Source organism: Schistocerca cancellata, chromosome 1, assembly GCF_023864275.1.
Source record: "Schistocerca cancellata isolate TAMUIC-IGC-003103 chromosome 1, iqSchCanc2.1, whole genome shotgun sequence".
In the NCBI taxonomy this organism is placed as follows: Eukaryota; Metazoa; Arthropoda; class Insecta; order Orthoptera; family Acrididae; genus Schistocerca; species Schistocerca cancellata.
In genome coordinates, this window is record NC_064626.1 from 971,923,425 (window position 1) to 971,941,949 (window position 18,525).

At 40.8% G+C, this 18,525-nt stretch overlaps 1 protein-coding gene across 3 annotated transcripts in view; it reads right to left on the reverse strand.

Annotated features, from left to right (window-relative positions):
* The window catches only part of LOC126088407 (discoidin domain-containing receptor 2-like), an 883,025-nt gene that overhangs the window by 103,673 nt on the left and 760,827 nt on the right, over positions 1-18,525 (reverse strand). For all 3 annotated transcript variants that reach the window (XM_049906568.1, XM_049906558.1, XM_049906550.1), the window contains exon 11: positions 5,876-6,018. In XM_049906568.1, the coding sequence (XP_049762525.1) occupies positions 5,876-6,018 (143 nt within the window). The remainder of the gene's footprint in view (positions 1-5,875; positions 6,019-18,525) is intronic.

An 18,525-nucleotide genomic window follows, 5' to 3' on the forward strand; every position in this document is an offset into this window, starting at 1 on the left:
ACAATTGGCGACGAGGTAATGGATTTTTCCTTTTCACCGTTGACTCACAGGGTTCCATGGCTACTGTCGAGCAACTATTGCAAAATCTCCTTGAACAGCAAACGCTTCCAACAGCGGCGATTCGCGATTTCGTCGCGGCGTCAAATGCGGGGCGTTTCTCGTCGTTGGCTGTACCTCCTTTCACTCCTTACGACGAGACGGCGGAAGACTGGTCTGATTATGAAAAACGTCTTCGACAGCACTTCTTGGCATTTCATGTCACGGAAGAACAACCATGTAAGTCTCTGTTCCTTTCCTGGATTTCACCTCAAATGTATCGGTTGTTGTCGCAATTGGCTCCTTTGAAGGATCCTGCGTCTTTGTCCTTTGCTGAAATGTGCTCACTTCTATTTTCAAAAGCAAACGCATGTGGTAGCCTCTCGTGTTGCCTTTTATCGTTGTCAAAAACAACCAAATCAATCCTATCGCGCTTGGGCTGCTGAACTTCACGGCCTCAGTCGAAAGTGTCAATTTGTTACTGACGTTCACAAAGAATCCTATGCCGATTCCATGGTACTGGATGCTATTATCCGGTCGGCGCCCGACAAAGAAGTTCGGCAACGTGCCCTTCAGTTGGCGAATCTGACTCTAGATGAAGTTCTCTCCATTGCGCAGTCTTTTGAAATTTCTCGCGCCGCTGGGGCGCAAATCGAGGCGTGGGGTGACGTCGGGGAAATACAACCTCTGTGCGCTGTTGACGACGTGTGCGGCGCGTCCCCGCCGGCCAACGTGGCCGCAGTGCGCTCCCACGCGCAGCCTCGGCCTAGCCGTAAACAACCCGCTAAGAAACTGCAGCAAAACCCCCGGCAACTTCCTTCTTGTCCGCGGTGTTTTACGAAACATTCACGCGAGGATTGTCCCCAATGTTGGGCTGTGTCACAATTGCAAAAAGAAAGGTCATGTGTCTTCCGTTTGCAAATCCGACCGCATACATGATGATCATGATCATGACGCTGATTCTGATTCTGTGTTCTCCGTCAATTGCACTTCTTCCCTTTCAGGGAAGTTATTCCTCACTGTCCAAATCCTTGGTCGAGATGTTCGCATGCAAGTGGATACCGGTTCTGCTGCCACTATAATTAATTCTCAGACGTATCTTCAGCTGGGTTCTCCACTCCTGTCTCCTGTCACTCGGCAATTACGGATGTACAATAAACAGACGATTTCTCTCTTGGGACAGTTTCATGCTGAGGTATCTTACAAATCCGTCGTCCGCACTGTTCCCATAATTGTGGTCGACCAGAGCAACGCAGAAAATCTTTTTGGTTTCGATGCCTTTCGCGTTTTTTGGGTTCTCCATAGATGACTCTGTCAATATTGTCTCTGATGCTATTCCTTATGCTCAACTGGATTCCTTGTCGACGACATTTGCGTCCCTTTTTTCGCCTGGGTTAGGCCGTGCAAACGACTTTGAAGCTCATATCACGCTCAAACCCACTGCTCGGCCTAAGTTTTTTCGGGCTCGGCCCATTCCTGTGACCCTTCGTGATCGGGTAAAAAGGGAGTTGGATCGTCTCACTGCTTCAGGGGTCTTGCTTCCTGTCACTTCCAGTGAGTGGTCCTCTCCTGTCGTTGTAGTTGCTAAGCCAAATGGTGATATTCGTCTCTGTGGCGATTTCAAAGCCACTGTAAATGCTCAATGCCTCATCGACACTTACCCAATGCCCCGTCATGAAGAAGTGTTCACTAAACTTGCTGGAGGCCAGTATTTTTCTAAAATTGACCTGTCAGAAGCTTATCAACTTCCTCTCGACGCTGCTTCCCAGCAGTTTCTGGTCCTTAACACGCCTTTCGGCCTCTATCAATACCAACTCTTGCCGTTCGGGGTTGCTAGCGCCCCTGCTCTCTTTCAGCGATTCTTGAAACAATTATTGCTCCCTGTCCCTGGGTGTATCAATTATATGGCCGACATTGTTGTCACTGGCTCCACCACTGAAGAACATCTTCAAAATCTCCGCACTTTTTCATGTCTTACAGACTGCCGGTCTTAAGTGTAATCTTCAGAAATCACAATTTTTTCAGGCATCTATCACGTACTTGGGGTTTCAACTCTCTCGGGATGGTATTCGTCCGCTTTAACAAACTGTCGCTGCGATCGATGCCCTTCCTCGCTCTACATCTGTTAAGGAACTGCAGGCCTTCTTGGGGAAAATAGCATATTATCACAAGTTTTTACCGTCTGCGGCTTCGGTGGCTCAGCCGTTGCATCGCCTATTGCATAAAAACGTGCCTTTTCACTGGTCCGCATCATGTGAAGCAGCTTTCCAGAAATTGAAGACTATGCTGAAACAGGCCCCGTGCCTGGCTACTTATCATCCTGGCCAACATCTTGTTCTTGCCACAGATGCCTCTCAATACGGGGTCGGTGCAGTCCTTGCGCACCGTTTTTCTGACGGCTCGGAACAACCCATTGCTTATGCCTCCAAAACGCTCACAGATGCCCAACAAAAGTATTCTCAAATTGAGAAAGAAGCTTTGACCATCATTTATGCTCTCCATAAGTTTGGTGTTTTTCTCTATGGCTCAAAATTTCATCTTGTTACGGATCACAAACCACTTGTTTCCTTGTTTCATCCATCAACGTCACTTCCCGACAAGGCTGCACACCGCCTCCAGCGGTGGGCTCTTTACTTGTCCCGTTTCAATTATGAGATTCATTTCCGGCCAACGGCTCAACATGCGAATGCTGATGCTCTGTCTCGCCTTCCCATGGGTCCTGATCAGGCATTCGATAGGGACGAGCTTTTGTGTTTCCACCTGGATGTTGCCGAGCAGCGGGTTGTGGACGGGTTCCCCATCACTGGGGACAGGCTGGCGGCTGCTACGGGTTCTGACCCTACCCTCTCTCGGGTTTTACGCTGTATTCAGAAGGGTTGGCCAGATCGCCCGTCCGCTAAGACTTCTGATCCGTTGCGGAACTACTACACTTTGCGCTACTGCCTCACGGCTAGGAATGGTGTTATCCTCCTCTTCACTGACAATGCTTCGCCGCGTGTTGTGGTACCTGCGTCTTTGCGTGCTTCGGTCTTGCGTCTCCTTCACCAAGGGCACTGGGGTGTGTCTCGCACAAAATCTCTGGCGCGCCGTCATGTGTACTGGCCTGGCATCGACTCTGAAACAGCACACATGGTCGCTGCCTGCGGCCCTTGTGCGTCACAGGCCGCTGCTCCGAAGTCATCTTTGTCACCGTGGCCTTCGCCTGAAAAGCCCTGGGAGCGCATTCATGCTGACTTTGTGGGACCCTTTTTAGGTAATTATTGGCTCCTCGTTATTGACGCCTACTCTAACTTCCCTTTCATTGTCCGTTGCACGTCACCTACCACCGCGGCAATCACCAGCGCTCTCGCCCGCATTTTTTCTTTGGAAGGCCTTCCCTCTACTCTTGTTACTGATAATGGTCCGCAATTTGCCTCTTCCGAATTTTCGAATTTTTGTGCTCGTCACGGCCCCGCCGTTCCATCCACAATCCAACGTTGAGGCTGGTCCGCACATTTAAGGCTCAGATGCGGAAACTTCTGACTTCTTCTGCTGCTGATGATGCGCTTCTCCTGTTTCTGGCGTCTTACCGTTTCACCCCCATGGGCGACCACAGCCCGGCTGAGCTCTTACATGGCCGACAGCCCCGCACGCTACTTCATCTTCTGCGGCCTCCCACCTCACGGCCACGGGTGCCTTCACTTGGCCAGTTCACCGCCAACGACCTCGTCTGGGTACGGCGATATGGCAGGCGGCCAAAATGGAGCCCGGGCCGCATCTTAAGACACCGTGGCAGACGCCTGTATGAAATCCAGACGGAGACGGGTGTTGCAGTGCGTCATTCGGACCAGCTTCGGCCTCGGGTGCCAGCAACGCCTGTTCCGAATGCCGCCACACCACCTTTGGCTCTACCTGACGCTCGGGATCTTGGCATCTCTCAATACTCACAACGCAGCCCTCTCACCATCATCGCGATGCCAGCACCAGAACGGACGCCACCAGGAGACGTGCCCATGCAGGAACCGAAGGACCATCCTCTGTCAGAGGAAATCTACTCGCCTCCTTCTCCAACGGACGCAGACACATCGCCCATGTCTCCTGTCGTATCAACTGGACTTGCCGCAACGGGCAGATTGGTGCATGGGGCCCCAGCAGATTCGACCCCTACGTCTCCTGTCATCTCGACCCATTATCATCGGGAACACTTCCGTCCGTACGGGAAGCCTCCTCCTCGAGACTTTACGGTGAGTCAAACAACGCCCATGGACGTTAGCCATCTCCAGGATACCTCCATCAAGACCGGTGCAACAATTTCAAAGGGGGGAAAAGTGCCGCCGCGCAATTACGCGCGTCCTCTACGTGCGGCGCTGTCTGCCAGCCATGCACCAGCTGCGCCACCTAAGCGGCCAGTCGAGCAGCGGCTGCTAGACTGGGGCTCAGTGCTCATTCGAATGCTAACGTGAACACATGTCTTACTTGTCAATGTACTTAGTGACCTACATGTGGTGTTGTGTCGTTCAGAAATATATGTGTTAAACTTAAAGTTCTAACATAATAAGATGCGTATTTTAAGTTAAATGACATTTATTGGTTTGGATAGTAACCTATTTGCTGCTCTTATTCTTTTGTTACAATGTGTTTGAAATACATTGCAACCCATAATGCTACATAATTATAAAAAAAAATGATTGAATCTGTTGGGATAATATATTCACTGATTTCTGAAGTCATTTTATCCACTGTAATATGATACTCCATTGGGAGGGGGCATAGCACCCATAACCCATCCCCCCTTGCCACCGCCCCTGCAGACAGTATTGTTTCCTGTGCCTGCTAGACGTTGTTGTGTTTAGGCCAGCGAAACTGGCATGTCAGAAAATTCTCCTGGCATTGAACAATACTGGGTGTGGTAGTAGAATATCTGTAACTTCTAAAGATACTTTCCCTTCTCTTTTAAAGAGGTTGATTAAAACACTTTCGCTAAATGTGAAGCTAAACTGAGAAGAAAAACAAGTAGCAGCTATGTGTGCCTGCTGGGCAGAGTATTACTGTTGTTGATTTGAGAAAAAGAGTTTGAGGCAATAAAGCTAAACCAGAAGCTTGTGCATTCAAAGAAATCTGTAGTCTTGTCTGATACTGGTGATTCATCTGAACTTGAAAAAAAAAACAGAAGTAAGGGGTGACTTTGTGGCTACTAGTGACAGTCAGTGGAAAAGAGTATCCAAGAATGATCCAGAAACTCCCTGCTGATTACAAGAAAGGACCTACAGTTAGTTAACTGTATGGTGGTCAGGGACAATCTGGAATGGCCTAATGAAGACAATTTTTTAGACTATGAATAGGAGGCTACAGTCACAAAAATACCGTAACCTCATTCTGAAAAGTTGTCATTGACTTTGTTTGTAAAGTTACATCCTGCAGTTCTTTGCTTTTGATTTTTGTGTTTTGTCCCATAAAATAATTATTTGGGATACTGGTACATAATATTAGCTTTCAGTATATCGAGTAATACCTCTGCTTATGTGACATTATTCCAAAATAGAGCAGTCACCTACTCCCAAAACGCATTAAACATGTTATTTCTAAAAGTACCAGCTCATTCTTACTTGTAATTCTTACATCTAATTGAATATTATCAAATTTTATCCACATTTAAATGGCCAGTATACAACTATAATGTAAAGGAACCCCAAAAAATGAACTAGTCTCACAACAGTTGACAGCGTGCGTTTTGGAGTACTGTTGATTTATAGCTTACTTGTATGACCAAAATATCTGCTAACATCATGAAACAACAGTTACCACATATAAGGAAATTAATATTTTCCTCAATAGCTTACTACACATTTGTAAAACATACCTTACATATTTCAGTAGCAGCATAATATTGCTGTGGTGGTGGAGGAACAGGAGGAGCTTCTGGAAACACTATTCGGTGACTAGGCGGTGGTGTGCGGGTCACGTGTGGTACTGCATAATCTCGTGACACTACATCGGGAACACCTATAAATCAGACTATGTTAAGCAAGTTGGTCAAGAGAATATCATTCCACACTGTCATATACTTTAAAATGTTGAGACTGAGAGGCATGTCAAATTATAATAGGCCTAATGATACTTACAAACCTACCTGGGAGTACAAAAAACAAAATGTATATTGTTTGGATTATGTCATAGATGCACTCTGTAGAACAGTAAATAATGAGAACTGTCCATATGTGTATAAACAGTGCTGTGTCACGTTTTTAAACAACTGTTACGTCTGAAAAAATGAGATGTTTTGAGAGTATTATTTTATCTCTAATGCTCCATTCTGGCAGAGAATGAAAACATAGTCTTTCTTTTTTGCATTTCTAGTGATGTAGTTCTTTCCTTATATTTTCTATTAAGCAGTATTGGCTCTTCAGAGAACAAAGAATGCCTTCTTCTTACTCAGATCAAGCTAATTTTCTATCTTATACATGACAATATTAATAGGGGAAGGATTTCATTACTATATATTACCCTCCCCTTAATGTCACAAACTATTACTTTCCTAACTATATGGCAAAGCAATTAACAGTCTCAATACCATCAGAAATGGAACTGGATGATGATTGTAAAGAGAAGAGAGGGGCTAAATATTACAAAAGACAATTTCTGGGAGATGAATCCAATTTTAGGAGATCAATGTACGTGGAAGAAAAAGTATAGAGAAACATTGTAAGTTGTTACTTTCATTAACAATGTCTTTCAAAAGCAAAATAATCAGTAGTAAACCTCTTTTTCCAGTTTTCAGTATGTATTCCTTGAAACTGGCTCCCCCAACTAATTCCACAAGAAATAAATAAATATAGTAGACTGGTCAACGAATATCCATGTTTCTAGTATTAAACGGTAGGTGGCAGCAGCACTTGTTTTGTTATTGTCTGCAACTTGCAGCAAATTAGTGTGATTCCAACTTTCATTTGGTTATCAGTTACGGAAGAGATTTAATTTTCGTTAAGTAGTTTTTGTTATCGCTTCATTTGTCTAGATTAAGATTTAAAACAGGGAGATGTCAATTTCTCCATATAAGTACGAAATAAATATTTTATTTCACCATGGGGTAACGTTGGCCCAGGTTTTTAGGTTACTTTGGCCCAAAAGATGTTAGGCTTGCAGGTTGTTTATTCTGTTATATACCAGTAATTATTTTAAAGATTCATTACTCTTTTGAACAGAATACTTCCCAACGAGGCTGAAAAATCTTTTTCTTATTTTACAGACAATGCCACGAATACACAAGTAGAAACTTGGTTGTAGATCATACGCAAATTACTCACTGGAGAAGTTGGAAAAATGTTTAGAAGTAATTCATGAACATCAAATGACTCAATGTGAAGCAGAACAAAGGTTTAGGATACCCAGGTCAACCATATAAAACAAGCTTGCTGGCAAGCAATCAAAAGTGTAGGTCAATCTCGACTGTTTACAGATGAGGAAGAACTTTCCTTTCAACAACATAAAGTTGTGCGATTCTGGATTTCCAATTGATGAACTAGACTTTCGTATGGCTGTCAAAAGTTATTTAGATAAAAAGGGTGACAATACTCCTGTGTTCAAGAATAGTTTGCCTGGTTATCAGTGGACAAAATACTTTTTGAAACGCCACAATGAACTCACTGTTAGAATAAGCTCAAACATCAAAAAGCTCAGAGTGAAGAAGTGAAAGATGTTCCACCGTCCAGAATCTGGAATTATGACGAAACGAACCTCTGTGATGACCCAGGAAATAAGAAGGTAATTTGCAAACGAGGTGCAAAATATGTAGAAAACATTTGTAAGTTTACCAGTACTCTGTCAGCTACCAAGAGCTTAACATGTCAAATATTGTGGAAAAGTGGGCCAATGTCACCCCTGCTGACGGTACGCTTTTGGCTAGTTAGACTGACACTTGACAAGTTTCAATTTGTCTGCACCTGGAGCCATGCATTGGCTGGTGTTTTTCGGCAGTCTACTATTGATAAGTGCACTGGCGCGTGTCAAAAGTCTCCGACTTTCGTCAATTCGTGCTTGTGTTGAAAGTTTTAGCGTGTTTCTTGTTCGTACTGCGTGGTTCCATGCCATTTCCATCTATTGGAACTCCTTGGAAATACAGCACGTACAGTGTTTCTCTAAGCGCGACGTAGCCCTGTCGAAACCGACAATGAGAGTGCGGCGCCATGGGCCAAACCAGCGTTGCCAATACCAGAAGATAAAATTATGTCATTTTGTATTTAAAATTATCGTTATTTATCTAAAATTATCGTATATTGATAATCTTAAAAAACAAAAACAATAATGCTGATAATATGACGTACACAATATTTGTTTTCAATCGCGAACGGCAAAGTCTTCTCATCTTTTAAAATTTTTAGCCATAAAACCTCCTAATTACGAACCAAACAGATGTTATGTTCTGCCAAAAGTCCACATAGCAATTTTTCAGCCCTCTTGCCCTGCTTATCAAATGTATCAGACGATTTTGATTGTGATGAAAAGTCAAGTTTCTTTTGTCGAGGCCCGACACATTTTACGGCACTTAAGTGTTTTTTCCCTTCAGCGTGATTTTTTACTACAGACAACTCAGCACTGAATTCACATCTACAAACTTTACACCGAGCTTTATATGCATCATCACTAACAGGTTGTAGCCAATCCTTGATAGATAAATCAGTCAACCATTCCTTTCTGAACTTTTGTTTCAAACGTTTTAATTTCAACTCACCATGCAGCCTCAATTTCTTCTGTGGGGTCCGCGGAGAATCTACATCACTGTTGTCACTTTCTATTATTTATATTTGAATACACTACTACAGTATTTATTTAAAGAACACCACACTTTAATTTCCCTTAAGAACAAAAAATTAATGTTCTTTTAAGAGCACAAAGACAACTACCCGCGCATTCAAGTCCCAATTTCACCAGCAACTGATGACGATGGCCTAGCCCTAATAGCCCATATTGTTGTGAAACAATATTTGTTAGGCGGTAAGGGTATTCCCCGGAAGCGAACATACAGTGTTAAAGAGTCGTTGGACTGTTGCGGGGAGTGGACGAGAGAAAAAGAGGAAATTGCTTATATTGAATGGAGTATGGACTTAAATATATGAAAACAGATTATTAACGTACGAAACTACTACAAGTATCAATTTATTTTCATTTTAAATCTTCACAAAAATTATCGTAGATTCCGCAGTTATCAGCAATGTACTATCGTATATCGTGTTCACGTTGTAATTATCGTATATCGCGATAATTTATCGTATGGTTGGCAACGCTGGCCAAACACTTTCCGCTTGTTGTCGGTACATCAGACAAAGCCGACCTTTTAAGAATTTAACAGTGAAGTTACAACGTACTGTTGTGTTGCTGCAGGGCTTGGACAGGACAGGGGAGAGGGGATAGATGTATCGGAATGTTTTCATTCGATGGCGCCACAGCCTGGTTTCAATCAAAAGCTTTGTCTGGTGCGTCTCGTGTTTTGTCAAGTAGTGCATCTGTGTGTTTTCGAATTAACGTTTCGTGCTCGCGCTATATGCTTTAAAATGTCCTGAGATAAAAGTGGCCAAAAACCAAAACACAATCAGTCGAGTGTCGGTAAAAACTGCTTAACGTGACTACGAGCACGAAACGAAAAAAGAATGTGATCTTGTTGGAACAAAAGCTTTGCACTTCGCAGAGATCTGATGCTGGTGAGCCACCCGCGAAAGTTGCTGCGGATCTGAACGTCGGTAGGAGTACGATTACTAACTGGAAGATAAATCGATAAGAAACTGAAAAATTTTGCTCCATCCAAGCGTGAGGCAGCGCAGTGAAATCTCGTAAAACAGTGGGAAAAGATGCGCATCCTCAGTTAGAAGAGTCCTTATTTTTGTGGCACGAACAAGTAGGAGGCAAAGGTGTGCCAGTTTCAGGTCCTCTACTTCATCAAAAAGCAATGATTTTTTATGAGCTGATTGAAGGAAAGGAGCGAGAATTCCTCGGAAGTGATGGCTGGCTGGATCGGTTCAAGAAGTGGCATGGCATTCATGAAATTGCCATCAGCGGCGAATAATTATCCAGGGATGAAGCCGCTATCGCTGATTTTAAGAAGAAACTGCACACAATCATCGACAAAGGAGGTTATACTGGCGATCAACCTTACAACTGTGATGAAACATGATTGGATTACATAATATTGGCAACAAAAGTACTTGCCTCTAAACAAGAAAAAACGGCATCCGAATAAAAAAAATTAAAAAAAAAGAAACAGTTACTGCCCCACATGCAGTAATGCCACTGGCAATCATAAGCTGTGCCTTACTTTAATTGGCAAATCCAAAAAACCAAGAGCATTTTAACAACAACCAACTGATAAACCTTTGCCATTGTGGTACACGAATCTGTCTAAGGCATGGATGGGTGCCATCTTCAGAGAGTGGTTCCAGGCAGAGTTTGTTCCAGATTTAGAAAAATACATCAAGGAAAATGGACTTCCCCTAAAAGCGCTACTTCTTGCGGACAACGCTCCTTCTCACCCAGATGATCTACACGTTGGGGGTATCAAAGCTGTGTTTCTCCCACCACACGTCGCATCTCTATGTCAACCGGTGGATCAAGGTGTTCTTGAGGCGATGAAAAAATATTACAGACGCAAGGTGGCTGGAATACTTAATCGGTGCGATTGATGCTGAAAAAGATTTTGTGCAAGCTCTTAAAAAATCGATTTTTAAGTGTCATTCATTGGATTGCTGAAGCCTGGAATCTAATTCCTCCAATTTCTCTCGCTATATCTTGGAAGAAACTCTTAGATAATAATGCAAGTCATCAGTGGTGGGAAGAAGGAGGTAACACCGAAACTCAAGCTGAAGTGTCAGAAACGGATGAAAATGACGTAATTTTGGTGAATTTACTGGAGAAGCTACCAGGTTGTGAAGACGTGAACTTCGAAGACATTGAAGAGTGGATGGAAAACGACTTCTTTGATTTGACAGAGGAAGAAATCGTCCAAATTGCGACCAATCAGAAACCGTCAGAAGAATATGTCTCTGATGACGACACAGAGAAAAAGATTCCTCACACCCTCGGTTACGAATAGATCCAAGCCGCCCTGGAATACATCAGCCAACACGAGGCGGCTACTTATACCGAAATCGTTTGTTTCCTACGTTGTAGACATATTGCCGCAACAAAAGTTTCTCAAGCCAAAATAAAAAAAATTACAGACTTTTTTTTATCAAAAAATAAATTGTAATGAAGTGTCTTAGAACTTCAACGTCCGTAAGTTATAATTTTTTGTTTTTTTTCCTTTCCTTTAAAGTTCTTCTAGACAAATTTTTCGTTCTTTTAAGTAATCTCTAGATTTGTTTCGTAATTTTGTACAGTAGTTTATTTTTTATTCAAAAGGGTAGGTAATAAAATTAAAACCCCTGTTTTTACCTGATGTCAAGTAAGGCGGATTTTTTCTGCAAGAACGCAAAATAAACGGGCTTTGTTATTAAACATTTAAAAACTTTGAGTTTTCAATCTTACTTTGGTGCCTTTTTAACACGTAAACACATTTTTTTTAGTCAAAAACATGCAGGCTTATTCACAACCATATTAATAACATTCTACGTACCCTACGCGCGTTTTACGATTATATTGCGCGGTACTGACACAATTCAGGGTGTTTCACGCTTGAAAACAAGGGGACTGTAAGAAATCCCTTAAATAATAAAGAAACAAAGCAAATAAAAATGAGCAGAAATTTCAAAATGCCATCAAAGAAAGCAGTATAGAGATTTACTGATAACACAAAGATACAATTTGGAAAAGGATGGGGTGGATGACCACAGAGGTATGTACAGAAATTATGTGATTCTCATGCTTGAGACATTATTATAACAAAGTAATTGGCACTTCTGATGCAGTTACTACTTATCACTTGACTCTCTGTGCTTTCATTTCATGTGTACAGGCTACAGAAACAGAATAAATCTCCTGTCATTGACCAGGACAAATGTACAAACGAAAACGTTTCTTTATTACGTCATGGATAACAGAGGAAGTGAATGGTTGCTCAGTATTAGAAACATGATAATTGTGAAACACTTACACTGTTGTTTGTAGTCTTATGTTATTTGGCAAAATGCCAAATGATGTAAAACCTGCGTAGCTTTTCTACAAGGCAACTGTTTGTCATCTTCAGGTGCTGATGTGACTGTAGAGAGCTACTGCAGAGACCCATAGCTTCAAACCTTCCAGCAATCAGAGGAAGGGAGTTGATAAAATCATTGTGAAAAAACTTAATTTCCAGGGTACACTGCCAGAGAAGAAATATGGAACTTGCACTGTGTGGTGAGGTAAGCCATTGTACAAGCTGCAAAGTCAGACACGGATTTGGGCTAGTTGTTACTGACTAGCCTGACTATTCTGGCTTTGAGGAACCACTTGCATAGACATGTTAAGCAGTACAGGATTTAGGTTAGCATCTAACTTCTGTAGAGCATTCATCAGTGATTGTCAAATTAAAGAATACAGATACTCACTAATTTGCCTACAGTAACACATGACAGCATATGTGACACAAGCAGAATTTTGTAATAAATACTTTTTTTGAAATAAGTGTATACTGAGCATCTGCAAGAAATTTTAATATATTCATGAATCACATTGAAGCTCTACTAGCTTAGTTAACAATAAAAAAACAAACAAATTGTGGTTGCTTGTGCTTTTAATGTAGATTTTCTTAAAATCTCTTCCAGTAAGAATTGATTATAATCAGCATCATAATCATTCAACTTGAATTCTACTGCAAACTTCTAAACTAGGGTAGCAGTTGCTCAAAAACAGACATTAATTTTTTTATACTAAAATGTCACATGAAGAAAATTATATTACATCCCAATAATAAGTGGATGTTAATACCTTTCAGGATACAAAATTTACCAAATCTGAGTTCATGAGGGCAGTCTGTAAGCAAAAAAATTGAGGAAAAGCTATGGCATTGATGCTACAGCTCATTACAAGACGTATTGATAAATACTGAAGCTAATAAAACAGATATCAAAACAAATGGAATACAAGGAAAAATCATCACATCAGGTAACAAAAAAAAGAGAACATCGTATTTAGTGAAAGAGGAGACTGGCAGAACCAGGAAGAGCAGACAACAATAAGAGTAAATGTTACATTTGTATCAGGTTTGTGCAGTGTTGCAAATTTTTTTAAAAAGCATTTCATAACTGCTGTTGAAAAGATGGGATTGTCAGGCTCAGTAGATGCTGCCTTAGAGTATCTTGGAGCTGTTCTTATTAATACCAATAGTTTCAGTAATACGAACATGATGCTTGTTGTAAGAGTAGAAGTAATAACAACAATAAAATCTGCAAAATAAAAGAATCTAATGATTACATTAAAATACCAAAATAGTCAATTAAAAGGGTATTCTCCATAATTTAGTAACATATTAAGTTATTTGTGTAACAAATTATTTATCAGTGAAACATTTCCCGATTAGCTGAAGTATGCTGATGTTAAATCTCCATATAAGAAAGAAGGTAAAGAAACATAATTAATTTCCATTAAATTAATTTTTTTCCAGTGTCACAAAAATTTTAGAAGTGATGGCAAGTGGCTTCTTCCTCATCAAACTACAGGGCTCTGATATTGAGAAGGCTATTTACACATACAATGGGAATGTATTTAACTCATTAGACAACACATTACAGGCAACTGGTATATTCTATGATCTATGAAAGGCATTTGTGTACATCACAATATCCTTTCAAGTAAATTAGAATATTGTGGTGTAACAACATATTCCATGAAATGGTTCAAATCACATCTTTTGGCTGACAGTATGAAACAAAGGGTGTCAGTAGGAAAGAGTCCAAAATTAAGCTACCAGTCATGATCCAACTGAGAGCTAACTACATGTGGTACCCCACAAAGTTCCATCACGTGCTTGTCACTTTTCTTATGCATGTTAACAACCTTCATCAGTTATAGTATCAGATGCCAAATTTGATTTGATTGCAGATGACATGAACATTGCAACAAATAGTGAATGAAATATAGTTCTAGGAAGTTTGGTTTAAGAAATTATCAAGGCTCTTAAAAATTGTTCCTAGTTACTTCTTTCTCATCAGACTTTGAAAATAGGCACTATATGCAGTTCAGGCTTTCACGGTATTCCCTTCCGCCCAGTACTGTCTATAATGTGATGACACACACGTATAAGAGGTTGACAGCATTAAATTCTTTGGATTAAAACTTGGTAATAAAATCAGACGGGATGAGTGTATCACAGAATCACTGAAGTGTTAACAAATCTTTATTTGCAAAGTGGATGTTGTCAAACAAGCATGCTTTGCTTACTTTCATTCCATAATGTTATATGGGATCAATTTCTGGGTAAGTCATGAAGCCAAGAAAAAGTTTTCCAAGTCCAGAAGGACTTAATACACATTATTTGTGGTGCGAACTTATGAATGAATGTCTTACAGATAGTTCAAGGAACTGAGAAAACTAACTACTGCTTCCCAATATATCTATTCATTAATGAAATTTGCCATAAATAATAAAGCTCTTTTTCAAACCACCAAGGTAGTTCACAGAATCAATACTAGAAATAAGAATCTTCACAAAGATATGCAGTCACTTACTTCGGTACAGAATAGTGTTCATTATTCAGAAACAAACATTTCAAATGACTTGTCCAGCAGCCATAAGTAATTTAACTACCAGTGACACTCAGTTTAGGAAAAGTGTAGGGGATTTACTGGTGGCCAACTACCCCTACACCACTGACGAATTTCTAAATTGAACCAACTATATGTAGATATTTTTAGTAATATCGAAGAATGTAAGTGCTATGTAAAATCTGACTTCTGTACAATCTTCAGGATGTAATGTGATCAGTGTCAATAACTGTTGTAAATAACAGCATAAGAATTAACATAAGCACTTCAGTGCATTGTAAATTACATGTTTTATGACAAGCTTTGTTATTCCCCTGTAAACTAAAATATCTTTAAGGTTCTTTGATTTATTGCACATCCACAAGGATCACTTCACTTCATATCTGTAGGAGGGACATTCTTCTTTTTGTGTAAATGTATATTGTGTATTCTTGTTTTATGGCATGTTCTATGTCCTTGCTGATGGAGTTGTTATGAGAAGCTGTTAGCTACTCAGAGCAGAAGATCTTTTTATTAAAAACTTAAAGGAGAAACCATTGAAATCAGTAGCTCTGTAACACACTAACTTTTGGAGACAAATAGATAATACCTTTATTTTGTGGTGAAGTGAAGTTGCAACACTGTATTTGCTTTTTAACATCAAAACCCTTTCCATCCTGGATAGTTGTTTCGCTAGGGAAGCAGAGAAAAACTGAATGTCTTTCTAGAATGTACCAGTTCATAAACATAAAGATGACTTTTTCATTTGTCGGTTGTACCACAAAGCAACAAAAGCAATCTGTAGCATATATTTTTGAGCTTCCATCACCCATCACAATGCACCAGATTTGCTGTGCATTTTGACATGCACACTGTGCAACTTGATGTGCAAATTTCAGTTTGAGTGAATCTCTTGTTTCATGGAGGCAGTTTCTCTTTCAAAATTGGCAAAGATTTCAAAATGCACTGAATCAAAGGTGTCTTCAATAGTTTGGTTTGATTATTGATATAGCTGAGTTCCATAAAAGACAATATTGACATATGAAGGCTAAAAGTGTATGAGATTCCTTGTTAATGTGACAAATCGAACATCAGCCAGAGCTGTTAAATGGTTAAATGCAGATGCAATGAACACTGATGTCAAACAAAACTAGGTTCCCTAAAAAAAATGCTGTTATAGATTACTTTTTTAAATGTGGCAGGAAATGTAAAGGCACCAATATCCTCAATCTAAATCAGTCAAAATGCATATAGCAAACAAACAAATCACCAAATGTGCAGATTCTCTGAAAAGTGGGCAACAGTTCTGAATTTGTCAGGTCATCAACCACCAAATAAGAATGAATTCAGTGTGAACATACTGAAGAGAGCTTATATATACGACTGGCAAGAAAGGTGCTAGTAAATGGTCTGGGCACATGTTTCTGAATTAATAGTTTTGAGGCTAGCTTCTTGCACCACACTAGCAAAGGGTTGGTTGTTTGTTTCTCTTGCACAGGAATGTACTTGCAAATCACTTTAATGTGGTTCTGTGTAACATCTTTCATGTGCAGGTGAATGGATTGATTGCCTTATTTCAATTGGTATTTGCTGTGTTCCATCCTGCAATTTGCTGTAAAAATACGTTCCAAATTAATTCATTCAGCTGATCATCATCATCATTTAAGACTGATTATGCCTTTCAGCGTTCAGTCTGGAGCATAGCCCCCTTATACACTTCCTCCATGATCCCCTATTCAGTGCTAACATTGGTGCCTCTTCTGAAGTTAAACCTATTACTTCAAAATCATTCTTAACCGAATCCAGGTACCGTCTACTTGGTCTGCCCTGACTCCTCCTACCCTCTGCTGCTGAATCCATGAGTCTCTTGGGTAACCTTGCTTCTCCCATGCGTGTAACATGACCTCACCATCTAAGCCTGTTCGCCCTGACTGCTACATCTATAGAGTTCATTCCCAGTTTTTCTTTGATTTCCTCATTGTGGACACCCTCCTGCCATTGTTTCCATCTACTAGTACCTGCAATCATCCTAGCTACTTTCATATCCGTAACCTCAACCTTGTTGATAAGGTAACCTGAATCCACCCAGCTTTCGCTCCCATACAACAAAGTTGGTCGAAAGATTGAACGGTGCACAGATAACTTAGTCTTGGTACTGACTTCCTTCTTGCAGAAGAGAGTAGATCGTAGCTCTGCGCTCACTGCATTAGCTTTGCTACACCTCGCTTCCAGTTCTTTCACCATGTTGCCATCCTGTGAGAATATGCATCCTAAGTACTTGAAACCGTCCACATGTTCTAACTTTGTTCCTCCTATTTGGCACTCAATCCGTTTATATTTCTTTCCCACTGACATTACTTTCGTTTTGGAGATGCTAATCTCCATACCATAGTCCTTACATTTCTGATCTAGCTCTGAAATATTACTTTGCAAACTTTCAATCGAATCTGATATCACAACTAAGTCATCCGCATATGCAAGACTGCTTATTTTGTGTTCACATATCTTAATCTCACCCAGCCAGTCTATTGTTTTCAACATATGATCCATAAATAATATGAACAACAGTGGAGACAGGTTGCAGCCTTGTCTTACCCCTGAAACTACTCTGAACCATGAACTCAATTTACCGTCAACTCTAACTGCTGCCTGACTATCCATGTAAAGACCTTTAATTGTTTGCAAAAGTTTGCCTCCTATTCCATAATCTTGTAGAACAGACAATAACTTCCTCCTAGGAACCCGGTCATATGCCTTTTCTAGATCTATAAAGCATAGATACAATTCCCTGTTCCACTCATAACACTTCTCCATTATTTGCCGTAAGCTAAAGATCTGGTCCTGACAACCTCTAAGAGGCCTAAACCCACACCGATTTTCATCCAATTGGTCCTCAACTAATACTCGCACTTTCCTTTCAACAATACCTGAGAAGATTTTACCCACAACGCTGATTAAAGAGATACCTCTGTAGCTGTTACAATCTTTTCTGTTTCCATGTTTAAAGATTGGTGTGATTACTGCTTTTGTCCAGTCTGATGGAACCTGTCCCGACTCCCAGGCCATTTCAATTATCCTGTGTAGCCATTTAAGACCTGACATTCCACTGTACTTGATGAGTTCCGACTTAATTTCATCCACCCCAGCCGCTTTATTGCACTGCAATCTATTGACCATTTTTTCCACTTCCTCAAATGTGATCCTATTTCCATCATAATTCCTATCCCATTCTACCTCGAAATCTGAAACATTACTGATAGTATTTTCACCTACATTGAGCAACTCTTCAAAATACTCCCTCCATCTGCCCAAGGCATCCACAAGATTCACCAGCAGTTTTCCTGACCTGTCCAAAACACTGGTCATTTCCTTCGTACCTCCCTTTCGAAGACTGCTAATTACACTCCAGAATGGTTTTCCAGCAGCTTGACCCAAAGTCTCCAACCTGTTTCCAAAGTCTTCCCACGATTTCTTCTTGGATGCTGCAATTATCTGTTTGGCTTTGTTTCTTTCTTCAACATAACTTTCTCTGTCTACCTGGGTTCTGGTATGCAGCCATTTTTGATACGCCTTCTTTTTCCTTTTACAGGCTGCCTTGACTGTATCATTCCACCAAGCTGTTTGCTTCATCCTACTTTTACACACTACTGTTCCAAGACATTCTTTAGCCACTTCTAGTACTGTGTCCCTGTACCTTGTCCATTCCTTTTCCAATGACTGTAATTGACTACATTCAACTAACTGGTACCTTTCTGAGATCGCTGTTATGTACTTGTGCCTGATTTCCTTATCCTGAAGTTTCTCCACTCTTATCCTCCTACATATGGACCTGCCCTCCTGCACTTTCGGCCTCACAATCCCAATT